The sequence below is a fragment of the Manis javanica genome, chromosome 12 (genome assembly GCF_040802235.1).
Source record: "Manis javanica isolate MJ-LG chromosome 12, MJ_LKY, whole genome shotgun sequence".
In the NCBI taxonomy this organism is placed as follows: domain Eukaryota; kingdom Metazoa; phylum Chordata; class Mammalia; order Pholidota; family Manidae; genus Manis; species Manis javanica.
In genome coordinates, this window is record NC_133167.1 from 15,381,685 (window position 1) to 15,399,857 (window position 18,173).

The 18,173-nt window shown below is 36.6% G+C and overlaps 1 protein-coding gene across 20 annotated transcripts in view; it reads right to left on the reverse strand.

Annotated features, from left to right (window-relative positions):
- LOC118972023 (uncharacterized) overlaps positions 1-18,173 on the reverse strand; it is a 501,400-nt gene that overhangs the window by 106,806 nt on the left and 376,421 nt on the right. The window contains exon 11 of one of the 20 annotated variants that reach the window (XR_012123496.1): positions 2,803-2,934. The exons of 18 other annotated variants lie outside the window; for them this stretch is intronic. Coding sequence is in view for 1 of the 2 variants with exons in the window: in XM_073218063.1 (XP_073074164.1) it covers positions 2,803-2,962 (160 nt within the window). In the remaining variant the exon portion in view is untranslated. Of the gene's footprint in view, positions 1-2,802; positions 2,963-18,173 lie in introns of all 20 variants that reach the window. One more of the 20 variants, XM_073218063.1, reaches the window with a different exon arrangement.

Genomic DNA, 18,173 nt, shown 5'->3' on the forward strand with positions numbered 1-18,173 from the left:
GTGCTTTGGTAACATTGTTAATATTATGGTGTAAGTGGTTGTGTACATTACTCTATTTAGTGCTTTCTTGATAAGGAAAATCTGGATATTACTCTTGCCCTTCAAAACTCATACATGAACAGAAGGACAGCCACCACTATCAACACCATCACCGTCACCGTGCACAACACATACGGGCTACGCTAGAATCTTAAGTCTCCAGAGAACTAAACTATTAATTACTGCTAATATATTAAGAACTTTTGTCTTAAGAGTGCTTCAAAGATTCCTAATGTTTCTCGGAAGTAACAAAATAAAATAAATGCAACTGGTGAAGCACTGACTATTTAGAAATCCAGCATCTTTACTCCAAAAAGAAAGACATTAGGGTCTTTGTCCTTGGCTTGGCCTTTTTCCCTTTGCAGTCACTCCCTTAGCACTCTCATCTCACCTGTCAGTTTCAGTGATTGCATCTAGGTGGAGGGTGGCTCTCGAATCTATATTTACCATCTTGGTTTCTCTCTAGGGTTTCAAGATTGGATTTCTAACTTCTGTTGGAGTTAGATTATCCGAGTTGTGATCTCTACAGCATTATCTGAGGCTGAGCTCATTCATTTTCCCTTATAAAGCTTTCCCTTTTCCCGATTCCCTAATTCTGTTAATGGCACCATCAGTTTCTCTGGAAACTAGCCCCATTGCCTCTTTCCCTTGTGGAGGACCTTGAAGCAAATCTTTGCCCTATTATCTCTAATTTAAACTACAGTAATGGTCTTTCTACAGGTCTCCTCATCAATATACTGTACATTCAATTGCCATATTAATGCTAAGTACAGTCCCTGTATAACTTCCCTTTTGGATAAATAGACACATGAAACCTTCACTAATCACTGAAAGATTCTAAACAACTTGGCCTAATGTAAATTTCATCATGATTCCTCATATATCTCTTTAGCCAATCAGGTAGTTTCATATGCCCATTTTGTACTTTCTCAGCTCTGTGCCTTTGCTAATATTATTTGTTTTATAACATAACATATTTGTTAATATAATATCCCCTTTGTCTGGAATAACCTGCATCTCCATGTGCCCCACATTTCTTGAATTCTGCCTTAAAAGCCTTACCATCCTCCTTATATGGAGAGTGATTTTAGACTGCTTTGAGCTGACATAGCACATTTGTTAGTGCACTTTTATGAAATGTATTACTTTCTGCCATTCATTAAGAGTATTTACGGGTATATATTATATCCAGTGAGAGTAAAATATATGTTGAAATCAAAGTGCTGAAGTGACTAGACTTATACCTTTGGTGCTCAATGTGTATGTTCTACTGAAGGAAAATGAATGGGCCTTATTTTACCCAGACTAATCGCATCATTTTCCCCTAGCTCTCCTCTGCCCTCTATCCCTGGAGCTCCACTGTGATTTCCTTTCCGGCTACCAGTAGCCAAAGGGATCCATGCTGATTAGATTGGCAGATAAACAGCACCCCTGACACCTATTTTTTGAAAAGACATTTAAAGCCGACCTAATACATGGCTTCAGTTTAAGTTCCAATCATTGATTTTTTTCTTATTCTACAATGTTCTACACACTTTCTCAAAGTCCAGATAGGTGGAGCTTGTGATTACAATGCTTTCAATTTATAATTATTTCACCTACAAAAGCATGTGTTGCCCTTAGAAAGAGTGTTGCTGGTATAACATGGAGAAAAGCCAAAGAAGAGATAACAAGTAAAATGTTTCTAGACTCAGCTTGGCTATTTAGGGCTGATATAATTTCTTTGGGTCCTGGAATACAGGTCTCAGTTCCTGGAATTTGAGTCTATTCCTATGGCAGTAAGGTTTTAGATGTTCTGTTACCAGTAGAGGCTTATGATGAGAAAAAGTAATAATGTATATGCCTCTTAAATCTGGAGGTTTCCAGAATTCTGTAAATAAATGATTTTTACTGAATTTATTTGGATATCCAAAACCAATTAGTATTTTTCAGACACCTAACTTCATTTTCAGTGTCCCTCATTTACAGAGACAGCCACATTCCTAGATTTTCAGGTTCCTGCTCTACCTTCCCACCTCCTAAATGGAGGAAAGTGAAGAATTCAGATTTATGTATATTTTGGACCTGAGTCTGGAATTATTCCCTTGCTGAACCACAAACGATTTAGGCCTTTAGGCACACACCTCAAAGGCCCTGCTGAGTACAACCCTCAATTCAGAGTTGTGAACACCAAGCCCATCATCCTACAGCAATAAAAGTATCAGCTATCTTATGCAACTGTTACATTTAATTTGCATTGTAAGAATTAGGCAAGATGAATCCCTTTTTAGCAAAAATCTACCTAAGCTTCAGGGGCATTCAGCTCCTCAGAAGCTTGTGAATGTTAGCAGCACAATGGGCCAACTCATTCAAGGGGGACATCAGGGAAGCTGAGTAAAGGTTGCATGCTAGCGAGTAATAATGTTGATGGGGTGAGGAGGGAAGCTCAGGCAAATAAATATCCACCCCACCCACTGCGACTCCTGCCTCTGCCGCCTCCACGCTCTGGTTTCCAGCACTGGCACCCTAAGGCTTCACTGCCTGTGGGAGTCATTTCGCCCTTTCCGGGGGAAGCAGATACATGTCTGAGCTATTTTACATGATATTTTTCTTTTAATGAATACCTCACACATAACTCTTGAGTGTGCATGGTACTAGCAATGAGTAATTAAGTCCTGTGGGAAGGAAAGCTCGGGTGCAGGTAGAGTAAATAGATCTGGCACAGAAACAAGGCTCTCTGGCTTCAGGAGCGTTTTCTTTTGAGTGCCAGGGTGGTGTGGTTACCTGGAGTCCCGTCTCCTCCACTGTGGTCTAGGTCGTCTCAGGCACGAACCAGCTAACCTTGCAGATGACGCTCTTACCGTCCCAAGCCTCAACTGGCTTCCCTGTAGAATGGAGGCAGTATTTTCTGCCCACCTCACAGGGTGAGAGAAAAATGACAATTCTGATAAAAGAGTAAGATGTCACTGTGATGGAGTTAGCTTTAAAACGCTTCCCCGTTTCCCCATTTAACGTTTCTGTGTAAGGTCCCTCTGTTCAACACCCGCCTTAAATACGCCACACGGGGAACACCTGGAGTTGAACTTGCATCATCCTGACAGATGTTTTTCTTGGAGCCAAGCCATCAACAAAACTTAATTCCTTTCAACAAGCCTTTATTGAGCAACTACAGTGTGCTGAGTGCCTATTCAATCATTTAAAATGTGGGTTGTCTAAAGGCAGCATTTCATTTTTCTCAGTGGGGAATTCCATAATCTGCAAAATATTTCCTGCATTAAGCATGAACATAAAGGAAGTATGGCTGAGAGGCCTCTTTTCACAGCAAAAATATTTAAAAATCATTTGGATCCGTGTACCACTTTATATGGAGCTGAGCCACTTTGGAAGCCAGAGTAGCACCAAGACATCTTTGAAAACACAGTCACTTGTATTTTACTTTTCTGGAGCCAGTGCTCAAACGTTTACAACGCTAAGTGAGTACACTGGCAGGGACGTACCTGACCAGGAAATGTAGCATGTAGGGTCGGGAGTGAGGACAGGTAATGGCGGGAATACTTGATCTTCTGAGCACAAAGCTTTTGCCCAACATTACACCTTAAAAACTCCTTGCCAGGTAATGTATTGATAGGAGTTTATTAAGGAGTTTATTAAGATAGTGATTTAAAAGCTTTTAGAAGATGTGGGAAAATAAGACCAAGTGTATTTGAAAATACAGCTTTATCTATTTCAGGCATCCTTTGAATTGCTGGTGCAAGAGAGGAATAGTCTCCCAAACTAAAAGAAATGACTAGTGACTATTTCTGAACAGAATATGCTCTTCCATATGTACAAAGACAATGGATAAGGATGTGGGTTTTGTAATGAGACCATCTGGTTTAAATGCCAGAGCCTACCACATCCTAACTGTGCGAATCTGTGCAAGTGACTTCATTTCCCAGTGCGTCGATTTTCTCATCTATGAAATGGGGATAATAATAATAATAACCACCTCATAGGGTACTTAAGTGGTTTATTTAAAGAAGGTAATGCATGGAAAGAACTTAAAACAACACTTGGCATGTAAAGAGTCATTTTATACAAACGTTTTAAGGAACTGGTTTTGATGTCAGATACCTAGGCATTTGGGAATCAAGTACCATTTACCAGACTCTATTACTTAAGTCAAACACTCTGTAATATACAGGTCAGATCACAGAACCATAGTCAGTAAAATACATTGCCCATGGAGCTACTCAAAATTTTTACAAGAGTCCTCTCATCACCCTTGAATTCCTTAATGTCATTCCTTCTTTTCTTTCATTTTCTCTTTTTCCCACTTCTCTCTTCCCCTTCTCTCCTTTCTTCCTCCCTCCTTCCCTTCCAGCATTCTTCCATTCCTTTCTAAGCTAGTCTTTTTTTTTAGGGGATCTAGACAAGACATTCTCATAAAAATCACAAAATTCGTCTGAAGATAATTCTGCTCTGTTCATTTTATTAGACTTGAAGCAATTAACCAAATGGTAAATGCTAAAATAACTATATGATACTGTCAAAGATTCATCTGATTTTCCCTGATTATCAAATCTTATTTTTTGGATTTTTTTGCTAAACAGGTAAAAAAAGTAACATCCATTCCATCAGTCTTGAGAATTTTGATGATTTTGTTCCAAGGTTAAAACTTTTTTCCCCAAGAAAATCTTCTATATATGTGTGTTTGTTATCGTGTTTATATAATTGTTCCCTTTCTCTGAAGATTATAAATTCATAGTTATTTCTCTGTCATTAATTGCAAATAAGCCCTTTCATTTTCATTATAGGTATAAAAATAGTAACTATAAAAAATTCATATCACCAATTAGTAGAATCATATAGACCAAAAAATAAAAAATATCTAGAGTTATTTAAATAATTTTATCTGCCCCTTTTAAAAAAAAGCACTTTGAGAAAGAAAGCACCATTATTTTTAAAGCTCATTTTCCTCATAAAGTTACAAGGTTGTGAATTATTATTGTATATGGAATTACATATTTGAAAGATACAGAAACAGAACAAGGATTTGAATGTAGAGCAATTTTTAAATTTCTATGCTAGATGATTTTTTTAATGTCATTTTTAGAGACTTTTTATATATGTAAATGTGCACAAGCAGAAAAAAACCCCACAATCCTGACAGTTTGTGTGGAGAAGGTGAGTGTAAGGTGCAAAATGATGCTAAATGAAATCTGGAAAAACATCTTGACCTGGTGGAGTGCAGACATGACTTACAGGCTGTGAAGCACAAATTGCCACTAACCCACCTTCCTCTTCAGGCTCTGCTGAGTCAGAACAAGGACTCTAAGCTCTCTGCTTGGCCCCTGACTCTTCTACCCCCTTACTCTCTGACTATACTAACATCATTCCCTCCCACCCCCTCACTTCCTTTTCTCACCCTCCTTAATCAGATTTAGTAGAGTTTAAGGCAAGACTGTAGCCATCCAGGTTTCAAATGTCAGGGCTAACTTCATGCAGGACTGGGGAAAGAGGCTATGACCTTCCTGAAGACCCCAAGGTAGTTTAAGTACTTCCACAGAGGCTTAATGAGCATATTTCTGGAGCAATGTTTGTTGCCCTACTTTGAAAATTCAAGGTCTGGTAAGATATAATTCCATGGAGACACCTGGCCCCAGGTATCCTCTAGGCCAATATTTCTTGTAAGTATGGCAGAAATGAGCTTCAAGCAGGGAAGGTTAGTTTCCCAAGAAAAGGAAATCTAGATCTTTCTTTAGAAAGAAAGAATTGAATTACAAATAGGTCACTAGCTTTGTTTCCACAGATAGCTCTACAGAAAGAGTTGTAAATGCTAGCCTGAGCTGGTCAGTGAGCATTTGATAACAGCTCTTCTATGCATTGAATGAGCCAGAATGTAGGAAAAGGGATGGGTGAAGAAAACCTCTGAAGTGGTTTCCAGGTGCTGAAACAGTATGAGAATGACAGATATGCACAGGTTGAGCATCTTTGTGTCACCAGAATAACTCACAGTGCCCAACAGTATAGATTTACTCCAAAGGATTGGTTGAATGATGAAGAATGGATATAAAAAGGCATGATATAAGAATAACAGAGAAGTAAAAGTCAAAGACTGTGGAAGTGGAAATGAGGAGACAATGAATTCTTTATGGAATGAGAGGTCACTTAAACATGTGTAAAGGTGGGGGAAGATTTTGAGATGAACTTCAAAGGGTTTCAATTGATAAAGAGGAAGGAAGAGGTGCTTAGACAAAGGAACAAATAGAAGGAAAGGCACAGAAGATTTAAAAGAAGCAGTGTGTTGTTTCAAATGATTAGAGCATTGAGTTGGGGGTGACGAATCAGGCTAGGAGAGATTGGATCCTGATTATAGAAGTCCTCGACTAAAGTTTTAATGGATTTGGAAATTATTTGGATCACAATAGCAGCCAATAAATATTACTGAAACATGGAGCAAGGAGACCAAAGAAGGGTATTATTGCAATCCAACCCAGAAAAGACAGGATCCTTGAAGGAACAGAGTAAACTTAGACAATTCAGCAGAATAATTGATAGGTCTTGATCACCTTTTAAATGCATGTTGTGGGGATAGTAATCATGAAAAAAGAAAGAAAGGAATTCTTGCATAAGGTTTCCAGTCTCAATGTCTAGTAAGATTATAAAAACCATTTTATACCTTGCTGAGTTGGCATATCACATCAACCAGTAGAGGAAATTATTATTACTACTGATGTTTCCCTTTTAGGTGATGAATCTAAGATTCTGAGAGTTTTAACAACTTCCCACAGCCAGAGTTGGTAAATTTGGAGAGTTACATTTAACCCCCACTTGCCACTTGACTGAAGAGCATGTGAGTTCATCCCATGGTAGATGATACAAGGAGATAATAGGAAACCTAGGATGGGGAGGAGGTTGTGAGAAGGCAGTTTGTGCGCCTGGCATTTTACATGTAGAGTTCGTTACATCTCGAGTTGTGCATTGATATGGAGCTCTCCGGCATATAATTAAATATTCAGTGCAAAAATGATCATTAGAAAGACTAGGATTTACATTTCTGAGTCTTCTGCTTTGATGTGTGAATGCTAAATTTATGTCAAAATTGTTTAAAATTGCTCAGGAAGAGAGTGCGGCTTAAGAAAATTCATGTGGATGCTTTTAATTAAGGAACCAACAAGGAAGAGAATAAAATGAAAATGAAAATAAGGAGAATGAAGAATAATCGAAGTACGAGTTGAAGCAAGAGAACGTAATGTCAAATAAGGCAAGGGTTTCAGAGAGGGGCTACATGCTTAGCAGTGTCAAGTGCTACAGTAGGTCAAGTACAATCAAAACGAGTGGAGTTGCTCAATTTAACAATTGGTAGGTCATTGATGAGATTTGTGACTGTTGTTTCTGTGGAATGGTGGGACAGAAGTTGGATTTCAGTAAGTTAGTAAGGAAAATGGAAGCTGAGGAAGTGGAAAAAGTAAATTTGTGCTACTCTTTAAAAATTAAAATTATAAAATGATGCATGAAATATGCTTTTTGAAAAAATTATAATACAGATATACTAAAATAAATCTTAAAAATCCTCATTCACCTACCACTCAATCCCACTTACTTCCCCATGGTTACTGGTTAATGATAGATTGTGAGACTTTCAGAGTAGTTTAATGCATTTTTAATGCTGATACAGAAATGAACACCCACATACACATGTGCATACATATTTAAATATGTGCATAAACACTCTGGCAAGAATTCATGCTCACCAAATATCCATGTGCTCCCTCATATTTTCTCTTTCTCTGTAGTTAGGCTGGGGTCACGCAACAAGTTTTGACCAAGGGATCAAGGTAATACAGTTAAGAACCACTACAACTACCTTTCGCATCACCTGCAACCTGGAGTCTTGCCCAAGAAACTAAATATGAGGCAAGAAAAAAGAATCTAGAATCATTTTCTGCCAAGATAAAATAGAGAACTAAAGAATTCAGGAACAGTAGCTTCAGAATCCAAAATCTAAATGTTGTACAGATGTGTGATTTATTGTTGAATTTTGGTTGACTAATTTCTCTAAAGATGATGTTTGTAAGCTGTGAAGCAGCAGCAATTTTCAGGCCAGAAAGAATTGAAGGTATAGCTCCTTCATCCACAGAAGTTAGGTTACATTGGACAGTACTCAGGGTGGGGTCACAGCCCGTGGTGGGATGGGGGCTATGGGTGATGTGGCAAGAGGTACTTTAGAAGTTGGTGAACAGACAAATTCTGAAATATTTGTTATGGATACCCAAGGTTCAAATCTGATGTTCATTTCCTCTCTTTTTTTTTCTTTCCCATACATTCTCTTTCCTTCAGACTGCACATAGAGAGAAAGCCCTTTAAGCATCAGTTTTGACTTAACATCTTAGAAAACATGGGTAAACTTTCTAGAGAAAGGATGTTCCTCATGTTAGAGGTGGCAGCAGAAAGAACTAAGTGCTAGTGGGAAGCAGCAAACCATGGGTATTCTGAACACATAAGGGTATTTCGAAACCAAAAATCCAGAATCAAAAACACTAAGGGAGTTTCACTTCTGTGCTTTTTCTTTGGATTGCGGTTGTTGGATTTTTGTTCGACTGTATGTTTGTTTCATAAAACAGATATTGATACATGGTGGCCAACATCTTTGCACAGGAAGAAGTAATATCAGATGACTGAGCTCAGACTATCGAGGAGGTGTATTCTCATGTTCTGGACTTGAGACAATGAGATTAGGTCTTTCTTGAAAGGTAACAGGTTATTTTCGGTTTCAGATTTACATAAGCATTTTGGCATGTGTGCAAACTGGTAGCTGGATTGTCTTCTGAACTATGTGCAGGATGATAATAGTAGTAATTGCTACCATTTATTGAATTTTAACTATGAAGTATGTAATAAAGAATATGTATATATATATAGTTTCATATTCAGTATAACTTTGTAAGTTAGGAACTTTTATCTACATTTTATAGTTAAGAAAATTGTAGCTTACAGAATTCAAGCAATTCACCCAATGCCATAATGACTAAGTGCAGTAAAGCTAAGATTTGAATCACAGTTCAGATCAGGGACTCTGAGCCCCTGTTCTTTATATTGCACCATCAAAGCACACCTATAAAGCTTGTCTTTCCAAAAAGGAGAGGGTGGATCTCACATGGACACAGGCAGAATTGTCCTCCTATTTCTCCACTGCAGGAGATGCCCACGGAACCTGCGCATATTCTTTCCTTTTCAGTGCTGCCTCCTCACCTCTTCCTTCAGCATCTCAGACCCTCCGTGAGAGCTACCATGAAATCAGGAAATGAGATCTTGCAAAGCAATTGTAGCAGGTACACAAATTGTTCTGTTTGGTCTGTAGGGAGCAGGGCACTGAGCCCTGAGAAGACTAAAAGGATAAATGAAGGATGGATAAGCAACCAGGGGAGGTGAGGAGCAGAGAATTATAAATAAGCAGGAACACACAGGTGATCCCAGAATGCAATTAAACATGAACAGTTCCTCTGGAGCTGATACATGGCCCAAGATTCTGCATGGTACAGTAGAGTATCAATTTTATTTTAGATTTCTGGATACATTTATAACACCCAATCACTATCTTAATAAAATGAGACTTCAAATTAACATTTTGACTATTTAAACTATTTGGAGCACTGATTCTGGGTAACCATTAATAGTTTATTGCACTTTCCTTCACCTAAAACCAAAGTCTTGAAGTAAAATGAATAAATAAAAAGGCAATGCCTGAAAATGTATGTCAATGAATTGCTGTATTACATAACACATTATGTATCTGAGATTTTCAACTTGATTAATAAAATTATATTATACTAGAAAGTTTAACATGTTCACACATAACTAACATAGTTAATGCAGGGTACTAGGTAAGAATTCTTTATTCTTTGTAAATACTTTGCAATGAACTAAAACTTCAGAACCAATTAGGTATAATTGACATTTGCATTTTAAGGATTTTTCAAAGATTAGAGACATTAAGCCTTGTAAGTATACCACAATGACAGCCTTACCCTAACTTAAACCATCTTGTCTATTTGCAATAAAATCTCCATCATCCTGGGCCTAGAAAATGGGTTGAGCTCATAGACTAAACATTCAACAGTTGTATGCACTCAACAGCTTTATGACTTTTTTGGTGCCTTTGTGGAATCATTCTGGAATCAATTTACCTTCATGCTTCAAAGAACCCTAATTCAGAAGTACTCTAAATGTTTGAGACAATTTTAAGATTATTTTTCTTCTGGAAGTTTAAAAGTAAACTGAAATGAATTCTTTCCCAATAATTTTATACTGTTCTAAGTAACTGTTAAAGTTCATCTTATGTTCAAACTATAGCTTTCAGGCTTCAATGTATTTTTACTTCTATGATTATTCTATTTTCAAAAATCTGCCCTCTTAATAGTACGTTTTTCCAGTGCTTTCTCCTACGTGCTATGATAATTGTGCTCAAGCAGTCAGATTTAGAAGGATTTGGATTTTCCACTGGTTCCTGTATAAAAATAAAAATCTGTTCTTTATAAAGATTTGCCTTGTTCTGGACAGAAAAGAAATAAAAAGTAGACCAAGCTGAAAACTTAGGTGTGGTAGAAGTATGTTCAGTTGCGATGGTGAATTTTGAAGAGGAGGATGGTTACTCTGTCTGACATTGTTCAGACCCATCCAGCAAATCACTCTTCATCATCTTATGTAGCATTTTGCTTCTCCAGGATCTTTCTGTTTACTGATATGGACAGGCTCACTGCTTCCTCTGGACCATAAGAATGTCTCCTGTGACATTTACATGTGTACCTTGAGTATTTTCTCCTCCTTTCTCATTATTTTTGGAGGCATTCTCTATTACAGTGTCTGAGTTTAGCTACCCAACAACCAGTAGGGTCATATTCTGATTGATCTTGTTTGCATACCTTCTTTAAAATGTTAAATTTTACAGAATAAATGTGTTTCCTTCTACCACGTGAGTATTTTGCAACTCCTAACGTCACATCCACTTGGACTAAGGGATACCTTCACCGTTCTTCCTTTCTCTCGCCCTCCTCTTTTCCCCTCCTTCCCATGAATTGTTAATTTGGGGGGAGTGAGGACCAACCCTGAGGCCTCTTGCCTTGAAAGATGCACTGAAGTTGTTTTTCTCCTGATCAAAATATTTATTAAAAGCATGTTGTAAGAAATACATTGCAGATAGACAAAAAGCCTGCTGTTCATTTTAGATGAAAATTGAGGATTTTGACATAGCTTTCTGGACCATTTGCAGAGGTATCAAAGCAGAAAGCGTGCCTGCAAAAAAGTGCAAGAAAAGTGCTAAAGATGGAGTGGGCTTCTGGTGTCTTAGAGACACATGGGGAGTGGCAGCCTGTCCCTGAGCCCAAGCTGAGCTAAATATCAGCCTTATTCTCTATTCCTTTGTCCCCAAACTGCCCAAGCCTCCTGCTGGTATCTCGAACTGAATGGGGTCAGAGTATTCAGTATAGATGAGTGAGAGTGAAGGGGGAAAAGCAGGGGAAAGATTTATTTATTTAATGACTTTTTTGTTTAATTGTGAAAGTAAACCATTTCTGCACCCAGGACTAACTAGTTAACTATCATTACTAGTGAAAAGTGCAAATATATTGGTGGATATATATTATAATATATACTATGGATATCCATATATAACATATATCCATATATATAATCCATAATATATAATTCATATACACACATATATAATATGTATTATACAGAGTCTAAAGGGAATTGCAATAATGCATACTTCAGTTTTTAACAAAATTGTATAAGTTGTATATGTAAAGTACATTTTAACTTATATTTAGTACTACATTAATATTTATAAGGACATGATTTTTAATATATTATATCATATGGATACTTTGTAATGTCTCTAGGCCTCTTGTGTTGACCATTTAGTAGGTTTCTATTATTTCCAATATTACACAGATCTGCAATGAGAATTGTCTCACTAAAAGATTGTTTTGTTAAAAGCATGACCCCAATTTTCATGGGATAGATTTCTAGAAGCAGAATTACTAGATGATGTAAATTTTTAAATTGCCAAATCATCTTCCCAACAGTTTAGAAAATAATTTACTTCCCACAGCAGTTTAGAGTGTCTCTTACCCTTTATCTTTAATATTGTTAAAATATACAATATTGTCTCATTTTTGGATCCTAAAAAGTCTACATATTTTTCAATTTGCAGTCATCCAATTTCTAGTGAAATTAAGCTTTCATATTTTTTGCCATTTGTATTTATGTTTAATTATGTATACCAGTATTTCTTATGATATATAAGAACCTTTATATACTAAGGTCACTAACACTTTCTGATTATGTATGTTGTAAATATTTTTTTATATTGCTTTTTAAATTTTATTCATAGTATACATCTCTCCAAAATGTTTTATGTCTTATTATTATATGTATCAATATTTTCTTTTAAGCCTTCCATCTCTAACATCTCAAAAATTACCCTGGATGGATTATTTATAACCTAATTTTAATCATATTTTGAAGATTTATGCATATTGTAATGGGATAAGTTATGGCCAAGAAATCATCACTTCATTTCCTAAGACAAAGCTCATTTTATTTTCTATGCTCATTTTAGTTCACTAATAGCAATATCTATGAAAACCTAGCAAAATCTATCCATTCACCTACGAAAAAGCAACACTCTGGTTCAGGAAGAAACCTTCAGTTACGTAAATACGAATATTGTTCTGTGAATGTGCAATGTTCCAACACTTTAGTGAAATATTTTAGGGACATACTTGTTTTAAGAAGCCTGGTAACTTAGAGGAGGATTGGGGTCATGCTGGGTTGCTGTCGTGTGTACCATACCGTGTCTGTCCAGAGCCACATAAAGCCCTTTATAAATCTTACAAGATGCTGTTTGTGGCGACCAAGCTCCATGTGAAGGACAGGTCTGATCCTCCAGAGAAGGGCTGGGGAATGTGATGAAGGTTGTAGGAGTCTTCTGCACAGAGCTGATACTAAGAAATCCCAGAGCAGGGAGAGAGGAAAGGAGAACACCGGGAACTTAGCCACACTTCGGAAAGGTGCCCACCACAGGAACAGACGTGTTTCTGGGTCTTATCCTCTCCCCTCCTGCCTCCCTTCACCCCTCCTCTGCCCTCTACCCTCCCCTTTACTATCTAATTCAGATTTACATTTGTTTCCCAACTCGTAGCATAACATTGTGTTGGGGCATTATTTCAAATCCTGATGCTTCATGATAAAGTGGGCGCACTAAGACATAAAATGACCAGCTTTTCAGGGGAGCAAAGGAAAATCATGGGTGCAGAAGAAACCAGCTCTAATCGGTCACTTTGCCTAATTCTGCAGGCCAACTACAACTGCTCAACATTCTTGACCGTGACAGAACCGCCGCCCTTCGGGCAGATGCCTAAACACGGTGGGAGGAAACAGTGACAAGAAACACTGAGTAGTGTCAGAAGTCTACTCTCTGCTTGCCATTCGACCTCACACATACTTACCTGAAAAGTGAAAGGGAATAAATCCAATGATCATCTTGAGTTTCTTTAACTTATACAATTTATGATCCTACAGCATCAATATTAAAATGCTAAGGAAAAGGTATGATCCATTTATGAGAGGATTATCTCCTCGGTCACAGAATAATGCTGGCTTCATATGAGTCACATAGACAAGTGCTACATACACCACATTTGAGCAGGTCAATGCCTGATGAATTTAGAGTGAGGCCGCTTTGGAGTCAGAGTAGCTCTGCAATTGCATGAGGCCCCAGTGATTCACTGGATGTCAGGTAGAATGCATTTGGCTGCCAGCAGTCTGCATCCATGGCACATATTTTTCTCAGCTCCCAAGGCCAAGTCACTGGCCCAGGCAATATGACATTTTGACACCAGATCTTTCAATACTGATGCCAGAGGGGGTCATTTAGACTCACACCCAGTTCATGAAAGGCTTAAAACAACAACCATCACCGTTTCAATGTTGTTATTTTTTAAAAGCAAAGAAAACATACCAGGCACCCTACCGCTGAGCCTGACTCTATCCTGGACAGCTGCTTCTCCCAATTCTAGAATGAAGCTCAAGAAAGGAGCACATTTCATGGGGGTAAGGATAAAGAAAAAGGTAAAGATAGAGTGAAGAAAACATAAGAGTAAGGGCTAAGGTGAGTGTGAGGGGTGAGGTTCAGGGTGAGGTCAAACTCAGGGAAGCAGTTGAGGTCAGGGGTCAAGGGGGTATCTGGAAGGAAAGACCCAAAAATACTGATAAGTACCAGGTGAGCCATGTCCAAATGTCCTCTGTCATGAGTTGCTGTGACTTTCATGGCTTTGAATTTTTGATACAAAGTGCCCGCATCACTACTCTCCAGTTTTAGTTCTGTAGATGTGTATAGATCCAGTCATTCTTTGCTAGAGATTTGGATGTCTACTCGTCCTCTAAGGCATCATAAGGAGTAAGGAATATAAAAGCCACCACCATGTCTCAGTTTTCTTTGGAGTTTTACATTTTGCTTCTGAGCTTACAAATGATGCATTAAGATCATAGTCCCTCCATTCCCAACTCCTCTCCCCGAAGTTCAAGTAAATCCTTCCCAAATGTGATTATTACAAAAACCTAATTTATGTGATCATTTGCTCTATGTAGCACCTTCTTTCTAAGGACCTTTAATTCCTTTGTAAACTCCGTTCCCCATTAGGAAGTTAAGAAATGTTATGTAAATTTACTCAGATTTATCTCAGAATGTGGCTGCCAGAGCATATAATCTTCAACTTCTGTAGTGCTGAAGGGAAATAAATCATTCTAAATATACCAATGGCATTTGACTATAGAATAAAACTCTTATTACCTAACAAACTATTTAAACTGTTGTCTCAAAAATTCTTACAGCCTGGTAACGTGAATGTCAAGTTTTGGACCATAATATAAATTTTTTAACGCAAAATAGAAACCTGTGAAAAAAATAGAGGTATGACAGATTGGAATAAAACATTTAAAACATGTTCTTCTGTTAGTGGTTTTGACATTCTCTTCCCATTAATAACTTGTAGCAAGCTCTTCAAAGTTCTCTTGTTGAGTCAATGTAAAGTTGTTTCAAAACTTTAAGTGACAAAAAGCACCATTTTAAGGAACTAGACTACACTATTCACCAACCAAAATAAATGAAAATATGAGAAAAAACAAAGTAGTAGGCTTCACATTTGTTTTTTAATTATCTCACTGTGCTAGTAAACATAGGATTTAGGTAAAGGCATTATTTTACGTAAACTTTTAGCTAATTTTACACAAAGAGAAATAAAGTTATGACACTTGATTTATTGCTGAAGATAACATCTGTTCACTAACAGCAAACACTTCCGTGTGAACACAAACACTTGTGTTTACACAGTGCTGAGGGGCCAAAGGCTTTCACTTTCCTCACTTTCACTCATCCCATATAACATGTTTTCAGTTCAAGTACTGATTTTTTGTTCACAGCATAGGAGGATCATATAAGACCATCTTGATGGGCCAACCTACAAGTCAAATCTTTTGATGTGACATTTCTCAATTTTGACCAACTGAAGGCAATTTAGTGATCTTAAAGTTAAATCAGAGTTGTTCTTATTATTACCACAAGTCAACCCAACAAGGAAATAGGCTTAATAGTTAGTTTGTATTTAATCCTTTTTATAACAATAGTGGCTACAGATTTAATTATATCTTTATAAGGATTCATGATGTCATATCTTACAGACTGATTCATAACATATAGAAATGATGGGTTATGTGTGATGTAAGGGTTTCACTTCTCCTTCAATGCTGGTAGGAGGGGAATTTAAATATTAACTTTTCTGGTTCTTCTAATGGTAGGGTGCTCAATGGAGAATGATTCTCACAATGATAAATAAAGAAGCATGTCTTGTCTTAGGAAATAGTTATTAGAGAAATAATAATAAAGCTGTTACTTCTTTTTACCACCAATTAATTGCAAAACAGATGCCATGTGGTACATTCGCATTTCCTACAGTCCTGGCAATGAAACGTGTTTATGAAGATATCCCTTTTATAATTTCAAAGGCCAAAAGAACAGGTGCACTTGAGCCAAGCAGAAAAAAAACGAAGAAGCTGCAGTTCACATAAGGACCACAATATCATCCAGGGGATGGGAAATATGGCTGCAGTTGAGAAAAACTGAAACTTAACAATTTAAACTGTGTTCAAACATTGACATTTATGCACACACATATATTTAAATAACATATATGACATACACAAGATATTAGAGTAACTTCAAATGTAAAAGTTAAGTTAAAAGCAACCCTCTCCTTTTATCCTAATCACCAAATTTTTTTTCTGTACTTCTTTTTTGTCTAAACATTATTCCTATAATTTATAAAATTTAAATGATAATCTGAACGCCTTCTTATCACCTTATTTTATATAGAACTAAACCTAAATCTATTCTTACAACAATGGATCAGTCTTGCATGTAGAACATCCCAGCTTCCAGTCACCCATCACAATGATTTAATTCCTATATGGATTCTTCCTACAACATATTTTATATTTTATTACCTCAAGTGGTCCTCAGCTAAAGTTCATTCAGAACATACAGATTTATCTTAATAGTGACCTAGGGTCAGAGATAATTAGAAGGTAAACTTGAAATAAAAAGTATGGTGTATAATGCATTCCAAGCCCCATGAAGAGCAGTTTAGGCTAATGTGGCATTTAGAGGGCAAGTGGTAGGTGCTAACACTAACAGCACAGGGATTAAAGCCAAACAGAGCGACTGCTAAAACCTAGATATACAACCTACCTGCTATATAACTTTATATGTGGTATTTGTGTCTAAGATTCAGAGTAAGATAGGAAATATAATAAGTATTCATAGCATGGTCATGTTATCTAAATGAAAGGATGAATAAAAAGTATTTTGCGTAGTGCTTGACAGCAAAGAGTCAATAAATAGAAAGCTTACAAATAAGCATGATTTAAACATTTTTATTATTTGAGTAAATAATTTTATTCTCTATTTCTATTTATTTTGATTGGTGAATGGTTTAGTATTTTTCACTATTATGAATTACTATGAACCAAAAGGATAAATTTGATCTTTTTTTAAAATTACATAAAACATTTCATAAACTTTTAAAAATGCAAATAGTACATGTTTACATCTTTAATTTAGAAACAGTTCATCACCAAGGTCCCGATAGACAAACAGTCCAAAGAAAACAGCATAGATAATTCAGAGACAGATATATAAATAACTAATAAATATATGACAAAGTGCCAGTTTACTCTCAAGGAATCACATTTTAAAAGTCAGATCCTAAATTTCTTTCCAATAATATTAGCAAAGATTTCAAAACACTCATTTATACTAATGAATAGTCACTGATTTGATATTTTCATATGATAGAGATGAAAGTATGAACTGGTGCTGACTTCTAGAAATCAATTTGGCAAAGTGCAATTAAGAATCCTAAATATTTCTAATAATATGTATTCTGAATGTTTAGCCAGTTTAAGGAAATGCTATCCTAAACAATACATCCTAAACAATGTGGAAAATATTTATATATAAGGACAATTCCTATGACTTTGTATATTTATAAAAATTTGCCAAAGAAAATGTCTGGAAGGGTTAAATAAGCTATAGAAATAAATATTATATATTTCAAGACTTTAATGCTATGAATAACTCCTTATGATATAATGTTGAGCCAAGAAAGGAGAATATATATATATATATATATATATGTATATACACATAATTTTTTTACTAATATAAAAATGGAATGTTATTTCTATACATTTGGTAGAGGAAAATGACCAAAAGGAGATTTATAAAACTGAAGAGCCATCATTTCTCTGAAGTAGGGTATAGGTCATTGTTTCTATGTTCTTTATGTGTTTCTATTCTCTAAACTTTCCACAGTAATTTTAATAAAAGATATTAAAATAAATACCATGCAGCAGATGAGATATGCTACCTCACTTGAGAAGCCAACAGCCTAATAAAGAATCCAGCCTCCTGTGAAATGGGGAAGTGAATGGCAGAGCCATGAGTCCACACTCCTCTGACAGGTCTGAGGGGGAACGCTTCACAGAAGCAGGGAGACCTGAGCTGAGTCCTCACCTGCACCATGAGGAAAAGGACTTCTAAGGAGTGGGAATAC